At 32.8% G+C, this 27,411-nt stretch overlaps 5 protein-coding genes across 5 annotated transcripts; 2 read left to right on the top strand and 3 right to left on the bottom strand.

Moving 5' to 3' along the window:
• The first annotated feature begins 2,471 nt into the window (after nt 1-2,471).
• LOC146929498 (Acyl-CoA N-acyltransferases (NAT) superfamily protein) lies at nt 2,472-4,098 on the top strand. Its single transcript, XM_085701402.1, has 2 exons — nt 2,472-2,852; nt 3,656-4,098. Exons 1-2 carry the CDS (start codon nt 2,618-2,620, stop codon nt 3,883-3,885), a joined length of 465 nt encoding a protein of 154 aa, XP_085557528.1. The 5' UTR covers nt 2,472-2,617; the 3' UTR covers nt 3,886-4,098.
• A 1,187-nt stretch (nt 4,099-5,285) lies between these two features.
• Nucleotides 5,286-6,887, bottom strand: LOC146929499 (uncharacterized). The gene is made up of 3 exons (XM_085701403.1): nt 6,869-6,887; nt 6,716-6,792; nt 5,286-6,116 (listed from the first exon to the last, which is right to left on the bottom strand). Exon 3 carries the CDS (start codon nt 6,092-6,094, stop codon nt 5,684-5,686), a length of 411 nt encoding a protein of 136 aa, XP_085557529.1. The 5' UTR covers nt 6,095-6,116; nt 6,716-6,792; nt 6,869-6,887; the 3' UTR covers nt 5,286-5,683.
• Nucleotides 6,888-13,131: 6,244 nt separating this feature from the next.
• LOC146929500 (uncharacterized) lies at nt 13,132-14,668 on the bottom strand. The gene is made up of 2 exons (XM_085701396.1): nt 14,533-14,668; nt 13,132-13,933 (listed from the first exon to the last, which is right to left on the bottom strand). The coding sequence occupies exon 2, from the start codon at nt 13,909-13,911 to the stop codon at nt 13,501-13,503; it is 411 nt and encodes a 136-aa protein (XP_085557522.1). The 5' UTR covers nt 13,912-13,933; nt 14,533-14,668; the 3' UTR covers nt 13,132-13,500.
• A 4,734-nt stretch (nt 14,669-19,402) lies between these two features.
• LOC146929501 (uncharacterized) lies at nt 19,403-22,379 on the top strand. Its single transcript, XM_085701398.1, has 2 exons — nt 19,403-19,862; nt 20,951-22,379. The coding sequence occupies exons 1-2, from the start codon at nt 19,680-19,682 to the stop codon at nt 22,190-22,192; spliced, it is 1,425 nt and encodes a 474-aa protein (XP_085557524.1). The 5' UTR covers nt 19,403-19,679; the 3' UTR covers nt 22,193-22,379.
• A 1,572-nt stretch (nt 22,380-23,951) lies between these two features.
• On the bottom strand, nt 23,952-26,451 carry LOC146929502 (uncharacterized). Its single transcript, XM_085701404.1, has 4 exons — nt 26,306-26,451; nt 25,579-25,649; nt 25,369-25,449; nt 23,952-24,204 (listed from the first exon to the last, which is right to left on the bottom strand). The coding sequence occupies exons 1-4, from the start codon at nt 26,409-26,411 to the stop codon at nt 24,181-24,183; spliced, it is 282 nt and encodes a 93-aa protein (XP_085557530.1). The 5' UTR covers nt 26,412-26,451; the 3' UTR covers nt 23,952-24,180.
• Nucleotides 26,452-27,411: the final 960 nt, after the last annotated feature.

A 27,411-nucleotide genomic window follows, 5' to 3' on the forward strand; every position in this document is an offset into this window, starting at 1 on the left:
AATTAACATGAATATAAGAAATGGTTACAAGACAGATCAATAAATGAGGGTGGCTGCTCTTGATGATTATGGACGTGATTTTGATGATGATGGTGGTTTCATATGCTGAAATGAAATGCCTTCATTGTCTCATTGAAGTCTTGTCTCTTTCTTTTTCAATTCTGCCTTCTTTCCTCCATCAGATTAAATGCTCTTAATGCTTTGTTTTTCTTTTGTCTTCAGCACTCCTTTGCACGAAATAAACACACAAAACACTCCATTTAAAGCTTTGGAAGCTTTAAAATGGATTAAACACACAAAATACCCATACTTAGTGTTTTTGGGCCAATTTTTATTCATTTTTTCATGTATTTTTTTATATGTTTCCTTCCACATGCTTAATGAGCTCTTGATCTCATCATTCTTCCCCTCTTTAAGAGGATTTGACCTCAAATCCAGACCTGCATAAAATTGAAGTGAGCTATGTAGAAATTTTTCTCCTTGTGATTTTGGGACATAATCATTTTTCCAAAGAACATGACTGTTTTCTACTTGTTGAGAAAAAACTTCTTCATTTGCTTGGTTTCCTTCATGAGTTAAAGAAGGAAGGTTAGGAGATTGCAAAATATTAGAAGAATCCCAACATTTAACTACACATACCAACTTTGATGAGGGTACTAGTGTAATAGTAGGCCAAAACTTCCTAACATTTTCCTCTTCATTTACCTTCTCACTCACCTTTTTCTCTTCTTTTTCCTTCTTGAAGTCTTTCTCATGACTTTCTTTTACAATGAGATCCTCTATTTTTTCAATATCTCTTTCACGCTTTTTATAATCATTTTGAATTTGAAGGAGCTCTTCCTCAAATGTTTTAAAAATAGCAGCAATCCCTCTCTCAATCCTTAGAGCGCTTTCTTCTTTTCTCACTCTTCTTTTCAAGATTTGATCATGACCGACCTTATCATGTGCAATAATGATTTGACAATTTTTAAATGAAAATGTGTATGTGTTGGTGTGTTGGTCATGCTTCGCTCGACGTTGTTGCTGCCATGGAAGCCCAAGTAACAAATCTCTTGTTTTGGAAGGCACCACGTCACATAGTACCTCATCTTCATATTCTCCAATTTTGAATAACAATCTCACTTGTTTGGTCACCAAAACATCAGCCATGTCTTTAAATTCTGGATCCTCAAGACTATAAAGAATATATGGATCTGGATGCTCAAGAATCGGAAGTCTCCATTTCTCCACCATTGATGTGCTTGCCATGTTGATCCAATATTTTCTATCAATGAACAACTCACATACTTTATCATTCACAAGACATCTTGTAAAGAAAATATTCATTTGTTTGGCTTCCATGAAGGACCACTAAGAAAATAAAATGTTGAAACTTTTGATTTTTTTTTCTTCTTACTTTTCTTTTCAAAATGCTACGTTTTTTTTTCCACACTTTTTTTTTTGATGATTTTTTTTTTCAAACAAAATAAAAACAAAGAGGATACAATGAAAGAAAGAAAAATGATAAATAACACCTGATTTGAACCTGAGCTCTGATTACCAAATGATGAGTCCCATATTCCAAAAAATTGTTATTTTTCCTCCAAATTCACGAAATTGCTTTGATAATGTGATTCAAAATGTTAAACAGATTGGAAAATGGATATTTGGGTTAAAATAGGCAAATGACAGAATTTTGACCCAAACAGAGTTTGTGGATAAAATGAAGAAATGGAATGAAAAGAAAGGGACGCCACACCTTCTAATCCAAGAAAGTGATAAGTCTATGGGATTGAGGATCACCACAAGAAAGGATTCTTGATATGATCAAAATTGGTCCAATCCAGAACCAAAGAGCAATTGCTCAAAAACACACATAGTGTAGTTTTTCACACAAAATGGTCTCCCTTTATTCATAATTTTCGTGTCCTATATATAGGTAGGAGGGACACTTGCTGAAATACAAAGGAAAAGGCAAATAACTCTTAAAATTCCTTCAGCCAAATTAATCTATCATTATTTCCTATGGCTGAAGTAAATTAACATGAATATAAGAAATGGTTACAAGACAGATCAATAAATGAGGGTGGCTGCTCTTGATGATTATGGACGTGATTTTGATGATGATGGTGGTTTCATATGCTGAAATGAAATGCCTTCATTGTCTCATTGAAGTCTTGTCTCTTTCTTTTTCAATTCTGCCTTCTTTCCTCCATCAGATTAAATGCTCTTAATGCTTTGTTTTTCTTTTGTCTTCAGCACTCCTTTGCACGAAATAAACACACAAAACACTCCATTTAAAGCTTTGGAAGCTTTAAAATGGATTAAACACACAAAATACCCATACTTAGTGTTTTTGGGCCAATTTTTATTCATTTTTTCATGTATTTTTTTATATGTTTCCTTCCACATGCTTAATGAGCTCTTGATCTCATCAATCAACCTCTCCTTAAACTATAAAATATATTAAATAGTTTTTTTTTTTTTGAGAGAATATTAAATAGTTCTTAAACTATACAAAATCCGTCAATTTAGTCCATCAAATATATGAAAATCTATCAATTTAGTCCCTAAATATTGTCACCGTTGCAGAGAAACAGAATCAAAAGAATTCATTTAGCTTACTCACGCACGAGTGATGGCAAATGTGGAGATTTTAGAACTTGACAGAAACAGTGGTAAAGTAGTGGAAGAGATAGTGAAATTGGAGAGAAAGATATTTCCCAAACACGAATCACTCGCTTCCTTCTTTGAAAATGAACTCAAAAAGAAGAACAGTGGATTGCTTTATCTTCACGTTGATTCCCAACTTGCAGGTTATGTCATGTATTCTTGGCCTTCTTCATTGTATGCTTCTATCACCAAGCTCGCAGGTTCCAACTCCACTCTTTCTTATGCTGTCAACTTATGCCTATAAGCTGTTTGAAAAATTGTCTAAGTGACTCAAATTTATAAAATATCAATACATTTAAAAAAACGTCATTCCATTTGTTTTCTTTACTAAAATAATATCTTTTAAGAAATTATTCATTAGCTTTTGTAAGTTCAACTCGGTTGGTAAGCTTGGACACTGGTATGCAAGGGTCAGGGCTCGAACCCGTTAACTTTTAGCTCAAATCAGTTGAGTTATCCCCCTTAATACATCAACTTAGTCGTTGGACAATTACTCTCTCCTATTAGTGAAAGTTAAACTTTTAAAACATCCTAAATATGAAGCACAAACACTCATCGGATTAGACGTGTTCCAGTGTCAGACACGTGTCGTGTCCGACACCGACACGACACCGGCACTTGTAATTACATTGAATTATGTGATTTTTTTTTTCAAATTATTAACTGTGTCGGCTTGTCCGTGTCGTGTCCGTGTCTGTATCTGTACTTCATAGCTAAATTGATTAACTATCTTTTTAGTCTGAAGATGAAGTGACAACCACCATATGAAATTCACACACACAACTGAAAGGTCTTGGGTTCATACTGGATGAAATGTCCAACCTAACAATATCGACATTGTCATTTAGGCTATGATGATTAACTATCTTTAATATAAGGGAATAAATAATAATTCAACAAATTGTGCAACTCCCAACTAATGAAATGCTTGTATTGAATCCATTAATTTGTTTGTTGCTCACAATATGGGTATGTAATATGGGATGTTTTGGTTCTTCTGTAGTGAAGGAGCAATGGAGGAGGCAAGGACACGGAGAGGTTCTACTGAAAGCGGCAATCGAGAAATGCAGAACAAGAAAAGTTTCGCGGATAATGCTTCATGTCGATCCGTTGAGGACCCCTGCGCTGAATCTGTACAAGAAGCATGGATTTCATGTTGACTGTTTGGTTGAAGGCTATTACTCTTCTGATAGAAATGCTTATAGAATGTACTTGGACTTCGATTCAAATTGAAGGAGAAATTCAACAAGCACTTTTATATACATTATCATGGTCAATTCAAAAAACAAATTTGGAACATTGTATTTGTAACATGGTCAATTCTAATAGCATATCTGTAATATTGTGTTTGTTTAAGCACTAAAAAAACCAAATATGGAACATTGTGTTTGTGACATGGTCAATTCAAAGAACAAATCTGTAATAGTGTGTTTGTTTAAGCACTAATGATCTATAAAGTACGAACATAGATACGACACTAACACATAATAATTTTAAAAAAAAAATATGAGAGGTATCAGACACCAAACACGTCTTCTATCAGAAGTGTTGGTGCTACAAAGCTAACGATAGACGAGCATCAAGTGTTAGAGAGGACTCATGTAAAATCCACAATTTTGAATGAAAAATTCATGTAACACCCGCAATTTTCAATGAAAAATCAATTGGAAGAAATTTACTTTGTTGCTAAAGAGGAGGATTAAATCACCCGGAGAATCGACACGTTTAATGTTTAATCTCAAGTAAGCTGGGATACCATAGTCTCTCTTATTAATATTAATATCATACACATTTAATTGACCTCTTTCTGCAAAATCAAACCGAAATATGTGAACACAAGATCAACACAAAACCTAAAAAAAAAAAAAAAAAACTTATGGGTAGATTAGATAACCAAATGTTATTGGTATGATTATTACCAGTGTCAGAATGCTCAACTTGGCTTCTGCAAGTAAAAAAAAGCCAGACTGTGGCAATGCAGTGTTGATCTTAAGGTTCCATGTGGCTTGTGATAGATGAATTTGATGAAGTGTAGGGTGAGAAAGCATTGGCAGTTTACATCGAATTGGATTGCATACGAAGATCCCTTCTTTCTAAGCTCTCTAGCACCGAACTTCTAATGAAAGGCATGTCAGGGGTTTTATACCGACATGTGATTACATTCAATTAATTCATCTTTTAAATTTTTAACATTGTCGATGTCGTATCTCGTGTATCTGCTTTGACTTTGGAAAAACATGTAAGCTTGAAAATCTTTGAACACATCTTTTGTTGCAGCAACCTAATAGTTATATGGCAGGATTCAAAGTGGAAAGCTTGAAGAATCTATTATTCCCGGTTACCGTAAATAAAATCCCTTTCTGTCGATGTTCCCTGGATCAAATGCCATCAGCAACCTTTAGGCTTGCTTCTGATTATTTCAGTATGTAACAATATACAAAAGTCAAAAATATAATTCAATATGGCTACTAATCTGAAATTCTTTAAATAGATTCGTGTTATTTGAAATATCAAAATATAGACACCTATGTGACACCATTTATTTCTATCCATTTCTTACCTTTTTGTTTTTCTACAACTTACATGTTTCGAAAATACGCACAAAAAATAAGGCAGCATTTGATTTCAAAATTCAGATGTGCAGAAATTATCTCTAAGTATGTATTTGAAAGAAGTAACAATTTCATTCTGTTTTTATCCAACAGGATAGAGCTAAGAGGTCAATATGTTATAAACATGAACCATAAATATTAATCATACCTAAGGTTAAGTACTCAATACTGCAACTTACATATCCAACTTTAACCATTGTATAACTCAACCCTTACTTTTTTTTCACCGGGCATGGATTCTCTCATGTGAAGTTTTCACTAGAGGAGGTCAAGTGCACATCCATACCATTCATTTCTTTTTAATGATTAGAACTGCACTGATTACAAGAAAAACACGGGGTTGAGATTTCACTGGACAAAAACTGCAGTGGAGAGGATCTCTTCCCGTTTTGGAAACATAGTAAAAGCCAAAATGTGGTTCAAAATTGAGTGTCATTGGCCTCAGCAGGATAGCCCTTATAGTGAAGCTTGACATGCAGTGAAGAACAAATCATCTTGAACTTGAGCCTCAGGCTATCCATGATCTCTTGTACTTGTAGATCTTCCGGATCCATCAAAGGGTATTTTTGAATCAAGTCCTTCATCTGGGCGATGGCAGTTTTGGCCCGAAAGGAGAAGCATGTCGGATCGATCTGTATGGCAGATGTCCAGATGTGGATACAGCCGCTGTAGAAGCCAAGTTCCTCACCAACCTCAAAACCGATTTTGAGCCCAACCTGCTTCCCCTCGTCCTTGCCAGCAACGAGGCCATGGCTGTAGCCTTCATCATAGCCTTCCTTCAAATAATCCTCCTCGAAATTCACCGCAGAATCAAATAGGCCATCCATCATCACTCAACGCCCAATTCACAACCTGCCAAAGAAAATGGACACTTTTCAATTTGTCGTTTTTCGATTGAAAGATATTATTTTGTTCGAGAAAAGGTTATTTTCGTTTATGTAGGACTGATCATGGTTTGGTTTGGCAGAAAAACTGATTCAGGCTGAACTGAACCAGAATTTAATCAGAACGAAACGTGATTTTCTTCAACCCAAACCAAATAGAGCTGCTGGTTTTAAAATCAGTCCAAAACTGGTGGAGTTTGTGAGAACCAGATTAAACAACCAGTTCAAGAACGAATTCCCGTTTAAAAACTGGTTTGTCAGGCTCTAATAGATAATTCCCAAACTGGTTTACATAAAACAAAAACCTTAACAAATCAATAATGTTAAACACAACATGAAAACACTTGTAATAAATAGCTTTACAAATCTCATTGTAACATACTTTGTCACATACTCCAACAACAACTTCAATTGCAAAACAGGTCTATTATTGAATTTTATAGCAACAACAGAACGACAAGTACGCATTGAAAAAAAAAAACGATGAGCACCAAAATAAGATGACGAATTGTAAAATTTAACGAGTTAACTTGCAATTTAAAATTAAATATTAAGAAGAATGGTCACCTGAGAAATCAAAGATGAAGATTGAGATATGGAAAACCCTAAGCTCTTGCTCTATAATTTTTTCCCTTTGGCTTGACCTTGTCCCTTACCCAATGTACGCTTCAACTAAACAATACCCTTTTTTTTTTTTTTTTGAATAAAACTAAACAATACCCTTATTTTCCCCTTTTGAAGAACTTGAATGAATGAGGTTCTCTCAAGCCCCGATACTCCAAAAATGGTGAAGTATCGTATCCGACACGTATCCGATACCGATACGCCCCGATACGTCTCGATACGCGTATCGGAAAAGTATCGGGCAATTAATATTTATTTTTTTGAAAAACAATGACCGATACGTGTCGGATACGTCCCGATACGCGTATCGGAGAAGTATCGGGCAGTTCTTATTTATTTTTTGAAGGAAAAAAATGACCGATACGTGTCGGATGCGACTAACTTGTATTTCGACACAACTTACTTATACTCCGACACCTATACTTCTGTCTTACATATTTCCTTTAAAAAAATAAAATAAAATAAAATAATAAGAAATAAAACTACAAGTCTGGCAGCACTATCAAAATCATATTGTCTCTTCTAACCTAAAAAAATAGGGTTTCTCGTCACCACATAGCAATAGCTATTCTCTCTTCTAACCATTACCACTGATTGAATTCTACTCTGTTTCTCTTCTCTCTAATGTTATGTTTCTTCTGCTGTTTGTTTTCGATATAAATTAGTGTTAACTGTTAAGTAGTCAACATTAGACAAAGATGTTCTTTTTTTTTATATAGCACTTATGATGTTCTCTTTGGATGGTACTAATGATGTTTAGCTATATTCTATCTAATTTGTGCGGAAAAAATATGTAATTGTCACTTGTTTTGATCATTTTCATTAATTTGAATGTTTGTTTATTATCATTTTTAGTTATGTTTATACATTGTGCACTTATACTATTAATTTTAAATTTAATTTTTTAATAACGTATCGAGGCCGTATCGTATCGGGAATTTTGAAAATTTTCCCGCATCGCCGTATCAGTATCGTATCGTATCGGTATCGTGTCAGGTATCGGGGCTTCATAGATGAGGTTTGTTTGGTAGCATCCAAAAAAGAGCTTATAGCTGATAGCTTATAAACTTGTCTGAGAAAAAAAACTATGTTTGGTAACGCTCTTTTACAACAAGTTTATAACTTATTTCAGGAGTTTATATGCTATTTTTCAGAAACTACTTCAAGTAGCGTTTGAGCTTATAGTGTAACACCCCGTTTTCCCAACGTAAAAATTTCATAAATAAATCAGAGTTTTTCAACTTTAAACGGAATGCTACACTTCTTAAAAATTCATAAACTGAATAAATAACAATTTATTCTTCAAAATCATTTAACATAAGTAATTCAAAACTTCGCAGCGGAAATTAGTTCAACAATAAAAATAATCTTTGGCACGCAGGCCTCAACATAAAAATCTCATAAGTCTTGTTCAACATTTATTCATAAAAATCCTTAAGTAATACGTAAGGAATAGAAATAGAAGACATAATCCCATCCCGTTACGTATCAGAGCACCTAAGACACACTTGTGAGGAGTCCACTCACGACCGCAACTAATCCTGGTTACCTGCAAGTTACCCATACGAAGAGCAACATTTCCAAGCAGAGGGGTGAGATTTCTCAAACAATAATATTAAGCATATAAATCATATAAAGTACATTCAACAACTTAAACATCTTATAATTCATTAATCATATCTAATAACTTAAACTTCCTTAACTAGTGTCATTATCCTTCCTACATTAGTCATATACTTCATCAAGTAATCTCAATTATTATTCATAAAACATCTTATCTTAAATCATGATCATAAGCATCAATATCTAACACCAAATATAATCGTAAGCATCATCATATAATTCACATAAGTATCATTATCAAAACATAGCATTTATCGAAAACAACTTCATAATCAAGTTCATAATCAACTTCATAAACAACCATCATCATTAAATCATAATCATCAAATCACAATCAAATTTCATAATCAAAACTCACTTAACTCGACAATGCGACTCAACTCGACTATGTAACTCTTAACATCTCAAATCATCTTAGCATCTTGACAACTTAACAACTTGACAACTCGACAACTTCACATCTTAAATCATCTTAAAACTTCTTGATATGCAAATGCATTTGGTACCAATACAGAGCATCAAGCTCCCAACCAACTTATATGAGCGTAAATAGGCTCTTCAGAGCATCAAGCTCCCAACCAACTTATATGAGCGTAAATAGCCTCTTCAGAGCATCAAGCTCCCAACCAATCGTGTGAATGACTAAGCATTCCAGAGCATCAAGCCCCCAACCAACGTATATGAGTATGCAATGGACTCAACTTCCTACAACTTAGACAACTTCATGAACATCTATGACATCCTAACATCTTGATATCTTGAGAACATAACATCTTAATAACTTGAAGACTTCATAACGACTTGACGACTTAACAACTCTTATCATCTTAACGTCTTAACATCTTAATATCTTGACAACATATGGATCACATAAATAATTCATGTCATATCATTATATAACAATATCAAATGATAATAGACAACATCTTAAAACATCATATTCATCAATCATAAACAACTTCATATAACATCGTATTTAAACATCAACAATAATTCACTATGTATCTTTGTAAAAACATAATAAATTATCCACAACATATTTTCATGTCAAACCAAAGCTATTGGAAAGATATCACAAATATCAACAACTTTCATGTTTACAACAAAGATCAATTCAAAACAGAAACATATGAACAAAACGCAAAAACATGAAACAGAGAAGGTTGTCACCGTACAATTTCGCTAAGACCTCCCTATAGTATTTTCATCATAACTCAAAGACCAAACATCATTTTCACGTCAAACCAAAGCCACTAGAAAGCTAACAAAATTATCTAAAACTTTCATGTTTACGCCTAAGACCAATTCTGTACCGATCAATACCGGTCTTCATTTTAAATTAGGAAAAGTTGTGCTGAAAGTCGATAAAAATTCACTGTGACCTACGTGCAGTAATTTGACCATAACTCAAGTTCTATAAATCGTTTTGACGTGAGACCAACGACATTAGAAAGCTAACATCCATACCTACAACTTTCGTGTTTACACCTAAGACCAATTCTGCACCGATCATTACCAGTTTTAATATCAAAATTCGGGCAGAATGCAGATTTTCTTCAAGTTTCACCTAATCTCATGGTGTTAACCTCAAAACTACTTCCAATAATCATCATATGGATTATCTAAGGTCTGTACATAATTTATACATCAATTCAACAAGTTTTCATCATCTAATCATCAAATCTCTCTCTAAACCCTAATTCTCAAATTCTCACAAACTTTCCCCAACTTGTTAGATGCAATCTAATGATTTAACAACTTAATATTAATGCAAGATAGTCTCGCCCTCACCTTAGATTAATTCCTGAATCAGCAGCAGCGTTCTTCGTTCCTAGGGTTCCCTCTCTGAGTTCTCCTCTTCTCTTCTCTCCTTGTTCTCATCTTTTCCAAAAAGCGGTTTAACGTAAAAACTCTTTCTAACCTAAGCTTCCTTATTTATAATACTAATCACTCTTCCTAAATCTATTTAGGCCCAATAATTTATTCTTCTTTCTATTCTAACCTCCAATTCTAGTTACACTAATAATTTTCATATTCTAACACTCTTCCTAAATCTATTTAGGCCCAATAATTTATTCTTCTTTCTATTCTAACCTCCAATTCTAGTTACACTAATAATTCTCATATTCTAATAAATAATAGAATAATGCCACATAATAAAATACTAACACCTCATATAAATAAATAAATCACATAAATAGACTCTAACTTAATAAAAATAATTAAATAAAAAGGAGGGCGTTACATATAGCTTATAGTGTCTCACTTTTAATTCCAGTTTTACCCTTATTGTTTTAATTAAAATCCACTTTTACCTTTAGTATTGATAATATTACTTATATAATTTAAAACAAAATGAGGCTATTACCTTAACGTACAATATCGAGTGGACACTTCAAATTAATATACGATTTTTTTTATAGCAATTTATTTTTCTAAAAAAAATGTTATCGTCGTATATATATACAACTTGTCCCTTCAATATATATGCATCTTTGTTTTTTTCCTTTAGCACTTTTTTTTTCTTATGGGTATATTATTTTGTATTTTGATTTAAAATAAAACTTTACACTTTAATTTTCTATAAAGTATAAAAACTGAAATGAAAAATAATTCAAAATAAAATTTTAGGGAAAGAAAGAAACTAATTTAATAATATATAAATACTTAAATTACCAATTTTTTTTTAAAAAACAAGAATTTTTCAAATATCTAAAATACTATTAGTTATATAGATTTTATTACGAATCATGAATGTCCTTTTATGTCATTTTATATTTATCAGCTAGTTGAACTACTAATTTTACCAAACACTTTAATTAGCTTATCAACTATAAGTCATCAGCTATCCGCTAAGTTATCAGTCATCAGCTATCAGCTAGCTTATAAGCTATTCGCTGTTTTTACCAAACAGAGCCTAGGTCAATTATTTTACAATTATTTAAACAATTCAACTATATCTCTCAAAAAAATAAAAAAAAAACAATTAAATTACATTTTCTAAATATTCATATTACCCACTAAAAACTTTAAAAGAGGTCTCACTAAATCTATAATATACCCCATCTTTTACATTAATATATAACACATTTTAAGGTCAAATTGTAATTTTATATTAATTTTAAAATCCTGTAAAACACAAAAACATCGGTGTTGTGCAGGGCAACAATTGCCATTGAAGGACACTCCGAAAATATGAAATATCGTGCTTGTTCTGACACATGGTGTCTTTGGCACAATTAAGACACGGTAGGAAACTACCGACGTGCATGCTCTAAGAGAATAGACGACACACACGTTGGGGAATAGAGAAGCAAGTTGAGTATTTCAGTGAAATAAAACATAATACAGAGATGAAATAAAAAATAAAGATGACATGGTAATATTTTAATTATGAAGCTTCATTCCATTGCATATACCCCAAAAATAGACACTTTATTGAAGAATAAATTGTTAATGGACTTATTACCATTTTTTTTTTGGAGCAAATTTACCAATTTTTTTGAAAGGGGCTTATTACCACTTTTTATTATAGAGAAAATTTGTCTCTTTTTAATTATCCTCATAAAATTATCACGTTTTATCCCCCCCTAAAAAAAATTATCTCGTTTTGATTGTTAGAAATATAATTGTCCCTTTTATATGATAGTAGTTTTTAGGTAAGACTAAATTTTTTCCATTTATTTTATTTTTTTAGTCGGTAGTCTAGTGGCTAGAATTCACCTTTTTCAAGGTGAATAAATGGGGTATCCGGGGTTCGAACTCCAGCCTCTGCATATAACAATGCATGTCCCGGTCAACTGAGCTATGCTCATGGGGACAAATTGTCTCCATTTTATTTAAAGGATTAAATGATTTTCGTTTATTTATTCTTGTAGTTTTTCTTGATGCTAAAATGATATTCACTTTTTGCAACAACAAAAAAGGTATTCACTCTTTATTTTAGACGGATCCAAACGGGAGTAGGGAACCCAAACCCAAACTGGTTTCACAGTCAAGGTAGAGCGGCTACGCCAACACCTACCTAAACTATCCCACCTTTCGGCGTGGTGGAGGCAATACCACAATCCAAAACATAGATCACAAAACTTAACAATATGAGAACCAGAGCCACCATCAACTATCCAGAAAGATCTGAATGTAACACAACAACCCGACCCTTTACAAACCTTGATGAACGACAACGACCTTGAAGATGATGACGAGGTGAGGTTTTATACCGACATGTGATTACATTCAATTAATTCATCTTTTAAATTTTTAACATTGTCGATGTCGTATCTCGTGTATCTGCTTTGACTTTGGAAAAACATGTAAGCTTGAAAATCTTTGAACACATCTTTTGTTGCAGCAACCTAATAGTTATATGGCAGGATTCAAAGTGGAAAGCTTGAAGAATCTATTATTCCCGGTTACCGTAAATAAAATCCCTTTCTGTCGATGTTCCCTGGATCAAATGCCATCAGCAACCTTTAGGCTTGCTTCTGATTATTTCAGTATGTAACAATATACAAAAGTCAAAAATATAATTCAATATGGCTACTAATCTGAAATTCTTTAAATAGATTCGTGTTATTTGAAATATCAAAATATAGACACCTATGTGACACCATTTATTTCTATCCATTTCTTACCTTTTTGTTTTTCTACAACTTACATGTTTCGAAAATACGCACAAAAAATAAGGCAGCATTTGATTTCAAAATTCAGATGTGCAGAAATTATCTCTAAGTATGTATTTGAAAGAAGTAACAATTTCATTCTGTTTTTATCCAACAGGATAGAGCTAAGAGGTCAATATGTTATAAACATGAACCATAAATATTAATCATACCTAAGGTTAAGTACTCAATACTGCAACTTACATATCCAACTTTAACCATTGTATAACTCAACCCTAACTTTTTTTTCACCGGGCATGGATTCTCTCATGTGAAGTTTTCACTAGAGGAGGTCAAGTGCACATCCATACCATTCATTTCTTTTTAATGATTAGAACTGCACTGATTACAAGAAAAACACGGGGTTGAGATTTCACTGGACAAAAACTGCAGTGGAGAGGATCTCTTCCCGTTTTGGAAACATAGTAAAAGCCAAAATGTGGTTCAAAATTGAGTGTCATTGGCCTCAGCAGGATAGCCCTTATAGTGAAGCTTGACATGCAGTGAAGAACAAATCATCTTGAACTTGAGCCTCAGGCTATCCATGATCTCTTGTACTTGTAGATCTTCCGGATCCATCAAAGGGTATTTATGAATCAAGTCCTTCATCTGGGCGATGGCAGTTTTGGCTCGAAAGGAGAAGCATGTCGGATCGATCTGTATGGCAGATGTCCAGATGTGGATACAGCCGCTGTAGAAGCCAAGTTCCTCACCAACCTCAAAACCAATTTTGAGCCCAACCTGCTTCCCCTCGTCCTTGCCAGCAACGAGGCCATGGCTGTAGCCTTCATCATAGCCTTCCTTCAAATAATCCTCCTCGAAATTCACCGCAGAATCAAATAGGCCATCCATCATCACTCAACGCCCAATTCACAACCTGCCAAAGAAAATGGACACTTTTCAATTTGTCGTTTTTCGATTGAAAGATATTATTTTGTTCGAGAAAAGGTTATTTTCGTTTATGTAGGACTGATCATGGTTTGGTTTGGCAGAAAAACTGATTCAGGCTGAACTGAACCAGAATTTAATCAGAACGAAACGTGATTTTCTTCAACCCAAACCAAATAGAGCTGCTGGTTTTAAAATCAGTCCAAAACTGGTGGAGTTTGTGAGAAACAGATTAAACAACCAGTTCAAGAACGAATTCCCGTTTAAAAACTGGTTTGTCAGGCTCTAATAGATAATTCCCAAACTGGTTTACATAAAACAAAAATCTTAACAAATCAATAATGTTAAACACAACATGAAAACACTTGTAATCAATAGCTTTACAAATCTCATTGTAACATACTTTGTCACATACTCCAACAACAACTTCAATTGCAAAACAGGTCTATTATTGAATTTTATAGCAACAACAGAACGACAAGTACGCATTGAAAAAAAAAAACGATGAGCACCAAAATAAGATGACGAATTGTAAAATTTAACGAGTTAACTTGCAATTTAAAATTAAATATTAAGAAGAATGGTCACCTGAGAAATCAAAGATGAAGATTGAGATATGGAAAACCCTAAGCTCTTGCTCTATAATTTTTTCCCTTTGGCTTGACCTTGTCCCTTACCCAATGTACGCTTCAACTAAACAATACCCTTTTATTTTTAATAAAACTAAACAATACCCTTATTTTTCCCTTTTGAAGAACTTGAATGAACGAGGTTTGTTTGGTAGCACCCAAAAAAGAGCTTATAACTGATAGCTTATAAACTTGTTTGAGAGAAAAAACTTTGTTTGGTAACGCTTTTTTACAACAAGTTTATAACTTATTTCAGGAGCTTATAAGCTATTTTTCAGAAGCTACTTCAAGTAGCGTTTGAGCTTATAGCTTATAGCGTCTCACTTTTAATTCCAGTTTTACCCTTATTGTTTTAATTAAAATCCACTTTTACCTTTAATAATGATAATATTACTTATATAATTTAAAACAAAATGAGGCTATTACCTTAACGTACAATATCGAGTGGACACTTCAAATTAATATACGATTTTTTTTTATAGCAATTTATTTTTCTAAAAAAAATGTTATCGTCGTATATATATACAACTTGTCCCTTCAATATATATGCATCTTTGTTTTTTTCCTTTAGCACTTTTTTTTTCTTATGGGTATATTATTTTGTATTTTGATTTAAAATAAAACTTTACACTTTAATTTTCTATAAAGTATAAAAACTGAAATGAAAAATAATTCAAAATAAAATTTTATGGAAAAAAAGAAACTAATTTAATAATATATAAATAGTTAAATTACCATTTTTTTTTTTAAAAAACAAGAATTTTTCAAATATCTAAAATACTATTAGTTAATATAGATTTTATTACGAATCAGGAATGTCCTTTTATGTCATTTTATATTTATCAGCTAGTTGAACCACTAATTCTACCAAACACTTTAATTAGCTTATCAGCTATAAGTCATCAGCTATCAGCTATCCGCTATAAGCTATCAGCCATCAGCTATCAGCTAGCTTATAAGCTATTCGCTGTTTTTACCAAACATAGCCTATGTCAATTATTTTACAATTATTTAAACAATTCAACTATATCTCTCAAAAAAAATAAAAAAAACAATTAAATTACATTTTCTAAATATTCATATTACCCACTAAAAACTTTAAAAGAGGTCTCACTAAATCTATAATATACCCCATCTTTTACATTAATATATAACACATTTTAAGGTCAAATTGTAATTTTATATTAATTTTAAAATCCTGTAAAACACAAAAACATCGGTGTTGTGCAGGGCAACAATTGCCATTGAAGGACACTCCGAAAATATGAAATATCGTGCTTGTTCTGACACATGGTGTCTTTGGCACAATTAAGACACGGTAGGACACTACCGACGTGCATGCTCTAAGAGAATAGACGACACACACGTTGGGGAATAGAGAAGCAAGTTGAGTATTTCAGTGAAATAAAACATAATACAGAGATGAAATAAAAAATAAAGATGACATGGTAATATTTTAATTATGAAGCTTCATTCCATTGCATATACCCCAAAAATAGACACTTTATTGAAGAATAAATTGTTAATGGACTTATTACCATTTTTTTTTTTGGAGCAAATTTACCAATTTTTTTGAAAGGGGCTTATTACCACTTTTTATTATAGAGAAAATTTGTCTCTTTTTAATTATCCTCATAAAATTATCACGTTTTATCCCCCCCTAAAAAAAATTATCTCGTTTTGATTGTTAGAAATATAATTGTCCCTTTTATATGATAGTAGTTTTTAGGTAAGACTAAATTTTTTCCATTTATTTTATTTTTTTAGTCGGTAGTCTAGTGGCTAGAATTCACCTTTTTCAAGGTGAATAAATGGGGTATCCGGGGTTCGAACTCCAGCCTCTGCATATAACAATGCATGTCCCGGTCAACTGAGCTATGCTTACGGGGACAAATTGTCTCCATTTTATTCAAAGGAATAAATGATTTTCGTTTATTTATTCTTGTAGTTTTTCTTGATGCTAAAATGATATTCACTTTTTGCAACAACAAAAAAGGTATTCACTCTTTGTTTTAGACGGATCCAAACAGGAGTAGGGAACCCAAACCCAAACTGGTTTCACAGTCAAGGTAGAGCGGCTACGCCAACACCTACCTAAACTATCCCACCTTTCGGCGTGGTGGAGGCAATACCACAATCCAAAACATAGATCACAAAACTCAACAATCTGAGAACCAGAACCACCATCAACTATCCAGAAAGATCTGAATGTAACACAACAACCCGACCCTTTACAAACCTTGATGAACGACAACGACCTTGAAGATGATGACGAGGTGAGGTTGGAAAAATGAGTTGGTGCTCATAATGCCGAAAGGGAAAGAGGTTAATTCAACTCGTGAGGAGTATCGTTGCACTATCACTGAAATAGGTTACATGAGGACGATGAGGTTTGGATTTGGAGGGGGTGCGATGACGATTAAGGTTAAGAGATGTAGAGAGAGGACAAAGTGTTTGGGTATAAAGAGGATAACAAGAAAACATCAATTAATAAATTAATTAATTGAAGTATATTTACGAGTAACAAGACTCTCTAAAACTAAGTTTATTTCTGACGAGGCTGAAATAAGTCATATTAATCGTTGACAAACAAATTTACAACTGATATTACTCAATTCGAGTGATTAATCACTACAGTTGAGCGCATAGTATATTCATGTGTACAATAAGTATCAAATCCAACCCTGAGAATTTTGTATCGCGTTGTGGTTCTACCCAATTTAAGTGATTAACTTTATAGTTGAGTGATGAGTATACCTGGTTCATACACACACACAAAAAAAAAAAACCATTAATTTTCTCATCCTACTAACGACTCACTTTAGAGCCAAATCCAAATATACCACTCCTTCCTTTTTTTTAATACACTCTTTTATCAATAAATTTGACGTGTTATCTTTTTCCCGGAACAAACAATTGTTAGCTACTCTCTCTCCAATAAATTCGAGTCTAATATCGGGAAGAATCGAACATAAGGCCTTGAAGAGAAACACACTCACATGTCTCAAGTCAATACCATCAAGCTAACCCAAGTGGGTTTCCACTCTTTTTTCTTTTTGAACATTTATGAATTCTTTTATTATTTTTTTCATCAAAATTATTCTTTTATCTTGCCCATAAAATTGTTCACAATGTTACTCATCTTATTATAGAATTTGAATTATCCATGGAACCAATTATTATTATAGGGAACAAAATTTTGCTTAAATTTTTTTTTAAATTTGTAGATAATAAAAAACAAACTTCAATTTTTCAAATGAATTGTATTAATTAATTTTATTGAAAAAATGTACAATTGACAAATTATGCCTTGTAACTATAAAAAAAAAAAACTATAAAAAAAAAAACTGTTAAATGGAAACACACAATCTAAACTCACACAAACAATTAAAAAGGAACGCTTGAAGTAACTCATATGTTACACTCTTGAAAATGAAAATGATTTTAATGACATCAATATTCATGTATATGTAACCTACAAATAAAATGTCTTTTTAGTTTTTACGTTCATAGAAGGAAGTGGTTTTTTTTTTTTTTTTTGAAGGAAGAAGAAAGTAGTTATGCTCACATTATTTGGACTTCGCACATGAGCACCTTTTTCCGTTAGCCGGAAGTCAGGCAATTGCTTCAATGAAATACAAATGAGTGCCTTGGAAACATTATTTAAGGACTTTAGATTTAAGATTTTATGAAAATTTATGTATTTAAAATTAAATATTTAACTTTTTAAAAAGTAATTATTTAATTTAAAATTGTTTAAAGAGTGTCTTAAAGACACTTACCCGTTAACAAAACCTTTGTTTCAATTACATTGTTTCGACATTTATTAACCTTTCTATCCATGACAAAAGAGGGGCATAGTCATTGCCGTAAACAGGTAAGTAAGCATTGTTTTACTTCCTCCATCTCTTATCTATTGTTACATGAACCTCTAACAAAATTACAAAATTAAAATAAGATGATAATATAGTAAATTTGTTCGAAAGGTGGGTAATTATTTTTAAATTATCTTTTGTGTAATTGCAATCAGTGTTAACTTTTCATGCTTCAAAACAAATTCATAGTATCAACAAAATTTCTTATATAAAAACTAAATTTTTGTATTAAATGTTATAATTAGAGACGGATGTGGTAAATAAGATTCAAATTCAATTATTCACTTCTTTTGAATTTTATACGGGTATTGAGGGAATGATTAAAAATGTTAATTTTTAATGGTAAAATATTTTTTCTCAAAAAAGAAATGTTAAAATATTTTATTTACCAAAACATATTCATTAATTACAATTAGTGAAATAGTTAGGTGATTGAAATGTACTTAATCAATAAGAATATGTTAATGGAAAAGAATAATAAATTTTGCATAAGCATTATAAAAAAGATAAATAATTTGAAGAAAAATAATAATTATAATGATAACATCTAATTTGAGACGGAGGGAATTCCACTTAAAAATAATACTCTCTCCGTCTCACAATAATTGTCTCTTTAATATTTTTTCTTTATCTTAAAATAATTGTCACTATACAATATCAATGCAACATTTATTATTTTTTTTCCATTATTATACACTTATTTAATGAATTTCATATAACTTAACTATTCCACTAACTACAATTAATAAGAGTGTTTTGGTAAATGATATTAATTTTACCGTTAAAATCAACACAATTAATCATTTCTTTAATAATCGTACATAAACCTTAAACAGCTAGAGAAGGAGGGAATAATTATAAAGATAACATCTAATTATTCTTTTAAACTTCATACGTGGAAGTTTGTACATCTTAGAAAAATCCATAAAAATATAAATATTGCCTTAATTACATGGTTGGAAAATTAATTAAGGAGGGTGTTATAGAAAACATTGGAAACCGAAGATGAGAAGTCTTAGAAATCAGTGCCCTCCCTGACACAATTTCCATGAAGGATTGATTAGGTGGCACTTTCTTTTTGCATGACAAGCAACCCCAAATCAGCACTATAAGCCACAATCTGAACTCACCAAGAGTTAGAAAAAGGAAAAAGAAAACCCACTTCATTCTTCATGCATCATTCCTTTTAAAGTATTAGCATCATCACCTTTCTAGAGAGAGAGAGAGAGAGATGGGTTACAACAAAGGGGGAGGGAGTCAGAGAGGAAGGCCTTATGTGTTGATATTATTGATGACATTTGGGGCTGCACTGCTTGGTGTCATGGTGCTTCATCGGTTTAGAGAGAAACGTATCTACAACCTTCTTGTTAAACAGAAAGATCATCAACTTCTTACTCTTCAAGTTCTCTTGCAGGTCAGTTACTCTCTCTCTCTCTCTTAAACATCCATTTTAAAACCAATAAAAAAAAAATCCATTTTAATTAGTGTGTAAAACGGTATTACTATAGTTCCTAAATATATCAAATTGAAAAACATTTTTAATAGAAATGTCAATTTGTATCTGCAAATGGGATCTCCGGCGGACTGCTCCATTTGGGACGGGATGGTAAGTCCCCCCAAGGTTGTGTGGGGATTTGATCATACCCCCGTCACGGGACGGGGTATGATAAACAATATTGGATTAAGATCATGTCCCTTGCAGGGTCCGCCCTGCAAGGACTCTGTCATGAGCATTTTATAAGAATTTTTTTTTTTCACACAATGTGCATAAGTTTCTTTTATATTTGATGTATTAATTTTTCATTTGTTTTATGGTTAATTTTAAAATTATTTTCTGTTAGTAATTTTCTGGACGAAATTGACTAAAAAATTAACAAAAGTTAAGTTTCAAGAGACCAACAAAATACAATTAGAGAATGGTTTTGTAATTTTGATAAAATAACTACAGAAACAGTGTGATCATTTACTCCTTCATATGATTCTGTTTTTCTCAGTTTTACGTGTTATGCAATCAACATTACACGTATTCAGCAACATGCAATACAAATTTTGAAACCGTTGTTTACAGCCAACAGGAAAAGAGAAGGTAGTGGGGACTAAAGACTAGTAGGATACTTTATTGGTCAGTTAATTTGAGGGACCAATGAAGCAATTCTTTTTCTATATTTGATTATTCCTTAGTCCTTTGATGGTTATACACCAATCAAATTAGAAAGTGTGGGGAAGGGACCACTTGAATTGAAATATCAAATTATTCTGGGTATGTTTGATTGGAATGGAACTGAATTAAATGGGACAATGTCTAGTTTTTAAAATGTAACTAATCAATTGCATTTCATGTTATTTCACTCTATTTCTTTAGGGTGAACAATAATAAAGATATTGCATTTCAATATCCTTTCAATTCAATTCTGATGATGTTTGGTGTGTAGTATTCATTAAAAAAACATGCAGTGCCTCTATAATTACCTAAATATTTTGTTTTTTTTATCAATTCTGTAGAAGGAAAGAGATCGCGCCAAAGAGTTGAGTAGGAAAAACGAAGAGACAAGAGCGAAAATATACACCCTCAGTAATCAAAAGATGGAGCTTGCTAGAACAATTGCTGAGATGCAATCTACCATGAGTTCACTTAAAGATGAGCAGAAACTGATAGAGTCCGCGTACGCGGAGAAGCAGTATGAGCTTAGAATGATGCAGCAAAGAGGGAGCAATTTGGGACAAGGAGGAACTAAAAGAATATCATCAAGAGAGAATCTTAAGAAAACGGAAGCAGATATAGAGGACTTAAAACACCGGATAAGCATCGATGATCATCCAACCATATTTGATCAGATTGTGGCAGCAAAGGAAGCACAGAGTAAAACTAAGAATGATAATCAAGAAAAATATCAAAATTCCAAATATGGGGGAGATGAAAGTAAAAGCAAATTCACCGAGTTCAAAGATGGAGAGGTTACAGCTGAAATAAAAGAAGAAATTAAGACGAATGAGGAGCTAGGTAAGAAAAAAGACAACCCTGCAGATGATGGTGCCACTGGAAAAGAAGTTGAAGCTAAAGTCGGGGAGGATAAGAAAGCAATCACAGAAGAGCATCAAAGAAAACTCGAGGTGAACACAGATGGTGGAAGACAAGATTTCAAAGCAAAACAATTGTCTGGCGCAAAGAGGGAACATGGTCATTTAAGTAGAACAGAGGGGGCGCGTTGGAGAAATATTGTCAAGAATAAGTTAATGGAGAGCAATGGAATTTTTGAAAATCATGGAGAGGTAAAGGATGAAACAGTTGAAAGAGACTCTGATGAGAAAAGGTACATCAATAATCAAAGAGAAGCTGAATCGCAGGCCAAATTGCTGAAGCCTGAAAACCATGAAGACAAAGATGGAAACAACACAACAGTCGATAAAACTAGTCAACAGGAGACTGATAAGGGAATCAACAATCACCCAGAAGAGCATGAAGATGGTGCTGTCCAACAAAACTGGAGCAGGAGGCGAATCAATAACGCTAGCAACAATGCTGAACAAACAAAATCCAATATGTTCCATGAGGAAGAGCAGCAAGAATTGGAAGTTTCGGATGCGCAAAAGCAAGAGAAAGATGCAATTGATGGTGAAGACGATGATGAGGAGGATAATAACGATGAATTCTTCAACGAATCCCAACCAGAATTTGAAGATGAAAATGAGAAGGAAGAGTACAAGGAAGAAATAGATGAGTCGGAGTTTCAGCATGGTTTGTAATTAAACCGTATTTACTATTTAGTATGTCCATCTAAAATAGTACTCATGGTGTGGGTTTACTGAGTTTGAAAATATTTTAAATTACTGACTAAGGAGTGTATTAGTATCATCTTAGGGATAGTATGTCAATGAAGCCAGACTTCACCTTTTCTTATTTTCGTTTTAGTAATATCAGACATTTCGCTCACATTTTAGACCGATTTATTTATCAACTCCAACTTTGCAATATTGCGCAAATTACGGTTACCTCTCCTGAGGTAAGTCTATATATCACCAACACTCCCTCTAGTTTCACAAAAACATGCACCTTTTATTAATAGAGTTTGCAAATTTATTTTAGTACCATTGGTAAGGTCTTTCAATTTCATAAATTTTGGAAGTGTTTTTGTTAGTGACTTTCTGTGACATGATAGTGTCATTGATAATGCTTTTCAAATACCTTATTATTGATAGTGCATTTTAATATTGCCTTCTGTCATATGTTGTCACACTATAGTAGTAGTTTAGCTATACCCCATATGAATGGAATGCCATTAATATTGTGCGATTTTTCTGTTTTACTGTGGTAGTTGCTTTCTGTAAATCCTGATCTCGTGTAATTTTTTAACCAAATGAATGTGTGTTATTTTGTACTTCAATAGTTCCAGGGGTAATGACTTTGTATGCATTTTTCTAGTATGAGTTCTTAATTCTTATTTCCATGACTTACTTTTGTTGTTAATATTTCTTCTAACTGGAATGGAGAACATTATAAGTTCATGTACACTGTTTACGTCTATGTAATGAGAATCATTAATTGAGAATGAAATAAGCTTACTAGTATCCAAATCACTACCAAGTTTGAAATTTAATTTACCCAAATCTTAAAATTTCAAATTTTAAAGCAAATTCACATATGTATCCCATAACATTTATTTCAATAATTGAATAAAAAATATTATAACCTACATTTAACATATACTTTTCCCATACATTAAAGAAATCAACATCATCTCTTGTTATTTTACTCCTCCCACCTAGCTCATTCTCATGGTTGAAACTTCTCAAAACCTTGTGGGGTCTTATAAATCAATTCATTACAAGAGTAGCATTTTTTTTTTCTAATTTTATATTCATATTAATGTTGTCACGAATTTCTCCCTGGGTCCTGTTTTTTTTTAAATCATAAGTTTTGACTTCTAAAGATTTAACATCCACGGTAGATATGCTAATTGTATAACAGGTTTTACATGTGAATGAGTCAGTCCCAAAGGACAGGCGATGGGTGAAAGTGGAGGATTTAACTGATATACAGTGTTAAGTTGAAAGGGGTGTGTGCATCAATAAGAGAAAAATAAGGCAGATTAGTGTTTACTTACAAGCTAAAGGGAGTGTTTGTGTTGTTTAGAAAGATCTTCAAGGAAGTGTGTCAAACTTTGCAACATTCATGATAGTATTGATGCCTGTCAATCGCATTGTTTGAACGATTATCCTTTCCCACTTAAGCTCAAAACTTCATCAGCAAGCTCAGGGTCATGCTTCAGAATTGAGAATAGTATGTAAGGATACTGGGCTGATCTATGCCATGGTTAATTTATCAAATAAGTGTTATATTTTCGCAAAATGACTATGTAGCTCGAACCATTATGGTGAAAAATGAACTACTCTTTTTGGCCTTGGTACCAGGATCATAGAGTATTTGATAATATGGAAAATTATAGCATAGCTTCCTTCAGTTGGTAATAATAATGTCAACAAAAGTAATTGCTTGCATACGTAGTTGAAATCAGGATTCAGGAATTGGTATAAATGGGCAAATATAACATCAAAAGTAACATATTGTTATTTTATGGAAAGAATCATCCCCCAATATTCATAGTCTGCAAGGATTGATCAATGATAACAAAGCAAAAGGTTTGCTAGCTAGCAAACAAGACAGAGTCTGAAAAAACCCGAAAAAAGTCCCGGCCACACATTATTACGATGATTGTTGTAATATGTTGCAAACCTCAAACTGACGCTTCCACCAATTTCTGCAAAAATTCAGCGCAATCCGTGAGTAAAGAGAAGACTCGGATCAGAGGTATTCAAGAGAAGACAATAAGCTAAACTGTAAAAGACAAAACATGCCATCTAATCAGGACCAACAAGTCCTGATTAAAACATAATTGTTCTATAACATTTGTAGACGACAAATTTTTATTGGTCAATATGATAAAATATTTCAAAAACAGCTATGCTTTTCATTTTCATAAATTTAAATATTACAAGATAAAAAAAGCACTTGAGAAATACAAATAATCGTTAATGTTTTCCATTCCTACTGATTCATTGAAGTATTGCATGCTCTGAGCCCATCTAATTATTATCTTGCCATCCAATATGGATTCCAAAAGACAGTACTGTCTTCAATGACAAGTAGAAGAATCATACCAACATTTTTTCTAAAAGCTCAAATGATAGTATCTAATTTCTGAACTGTCAAATGACAAAAAGCTTTTGTTGCTTTAGAGCAGCAGGAACCTGTTAGGATACCTGGTTTGGGCCTAAGCCCGATAAAGAGGTTGAGTAGGGAAGTTAGAGGAAAATTGTTTAAGTGGTAGTGGAGGTTGGCAACCGAATACAGAGCTGGGAAAATGGAAAGGGAATCATTCAGCATTATTTTCAATTACAACCTTATAGGTTGAACAAAGACAGCATTATCTTTTATCCAAGGAGCAATAGCTCTGGGGTTATTGGCGAATTTTCTTCTGTAATAAATCCAGTTTTCCAATCAATAATACATTTTTTTGTTTATCTTTCATTTGGGTTCCTATACCCAACATATAAAACTGGAGATTTGCTTCTTAATACATCTAGTTTCCAATCAAAAAGTACAGTTTCTGTTTCTCTTTCATTTGAATTCCTATACCCAAAACTTAAAACTAGAGATTTATAATCAAAACTATAATTACTACACTTCATCTACACATGAAGAAGTTTCCCAGACAATTATGGATATATTGTCCTGTACATGGTCAAGGAACTAACATCCATGCACTATTTTACAACGGCGAATGAAATATTCTTCTATCAGAACAGAATTGCAGAAGTCAGCTATAATCAAACAAGGTTAGACATAATCATAATGAAACTAGCCACGAGCTAATAAATACGGTATTCTTAGTTGTAACAAAGATAACTAAAATTCAAAGTACCTCTTCTTTCTTGCCTCCTGAAAATAACTTGTATCCCCCATAGAATGTTAGTCCCCAGCCAGTTAAAGAGACAATCACAAACTGGAGGCAAAAAACAACCAGACAAAACTCAAAAGAATATTCAAAACATTTATCCAACCATCTCAATGTAAAAAATAACAATTCAAGTTCGTTAGAGTTTGATCTTCAAACACAAAACTAGAGACTCACGTGCTCTTCCTTCCATTTAGAAGGACTCATTGGGTCTTTCCAGCAGGCAACTTTAGCGGAACCATGGTGATCTGCAATAATCAAACAATGAAGCCATTTCACATATATCAAAATTGTGTACAAAATGCAAATCTACAATACACAAAAGAAAGCAAGACCAAACATCTATTCGTCCTTGTATCATTAGTCCATTAATCTATCCAAAACCAAAGTCAATTGCTTGTTCGAAAATCACCAAATATGTAAACAAGATTTAAGACTAGATTATTTTTTTATTAACCATATCATAAGTTGAAGCATCCATGACTATGCTGAACAGATTCGAGTCCAATTCCACTCAGTCTGTTGTAATGTTTGTAGAACTAGCTTAATATTATTATTGTTTCCCATAAGTTACCTCCACGGGAGATAATCCTCTTCGAGACGTGTCAGACACTAAATGTAGTACTTCTCCTAGCCGAAATCCAAACCTTATTCGCCATTGATAAACATTAAGCTCTCATTTCATCCACCCGAAGACCCTTTCTCCCTTGTCATTTAATAGCTAATATTTCAAAGCAAAACTAAATTACAGCTTTAAAATCACGCTTATTCCAATCACAGAACAATTCGAAACAAAATAAAGTTTCAGTTTTAAAATCTAGCTTATTCCAATTCAGACATGGATTTGGATTTGGATTTGGTTTTAGAGAATTGATTAAGTAAATAGAGAAATGGAAAAAAGAACCTGCAGCTGCGGAGAGGCCACGGCGGTGGATGAGTTGAATGGGAGATTTGGAAGAGGAAGCAGTGATGCGAGTTAGAGATGCGGCTCCGCGTACGAGAGAGGCCATGATTGCTATCGAGCTTCAGAGAAATGATGTCCTCCGGGTTATTAAACGACTGCGTATTTTAAGCCTTTTTATGTATGTAAGGATCAATCAAGTGGGTGTATTGGATTAGCATTTTAAAGAACAATTTTTGCTTAAAAAAGTCTCATATTTTAAAAGATTTTTTAGGATTTTAATGACTTTCATGATTTTAAAAGATTATCAGGATTTCAATTTGGATTTCAATGGATTTACATCATAAGATTTTAAAGGATTTTATGGATTTATAAGATTTCAAAACATTTTATGAATTTTAAGGACTTGTTGAAAAGAAATAATTACAACACACTCTCTATCATAATATTTTCAATACAAACTCTTATTTTTTATTTTATTTTTATGAGAGATAGAGAGAGGAGGGGGAAGAGAGGAGGCAGAGAAGGGAGAAGAGATAGAGAGAGAGAGAGAGAGAGAGAGAGAGAGAGAGAGAGACGAAGAGAGAAGGGGGAGAGAGAGGGGGAAGGGAGAAAAGAGAAGAGAGAGAGAGATAGATAGATAGATAGATAGAGAGAGAGAGATAGAGAGAGAGAGAGAAGGGAGAAGAGAGAGACGAAGAGAGAAGGGAGAAGAGAGAGACGAAGAGAGAAGGGAGGAGAGAGAGAAGGAAGAAGGGATAAGAAAGAGATAGTAAACTTTTAAAGAAAAACAATCTCAAAAAATCTTATGTCTTCATGAAAAACTTTTTCTTGTTAAAATTTCATTAGAAAATCCTACAAAATCCATCAAAATCTAATTTATTAAAGAATCCTTTGAAATTTCATTGATTTTGAATACCATGAGACTTTTTTTAAATGATGAAAAGTCTTGATTGAATACCTCGAGACTTTTTTAAAATGACAAAGAATCTTAATTGAATACCACAAGACTTTTTTTAAATTGTAAAGAGTTTTGATTGAATATCACAAAACTTTTTCATAGTTAAAAAGTCTTTTAAAATCCCTTAGAATCCTAATTCAATACATCC

The sequence above is a fragment of the Medicago sativa genome, chromosome 4, assembly GCF_051527215.1.
Source record: "Medicago sativa cultivar Bolivia chromosome 4, Bolivia_mono, whole genome shotgun sequence".
Taxonomy (NCBI): Eukaryota; Viridiplantae; Streptophyta; class Magnoliopsida; order Fabales; family Fabaceae; genus Medicago; species Medicago sativa.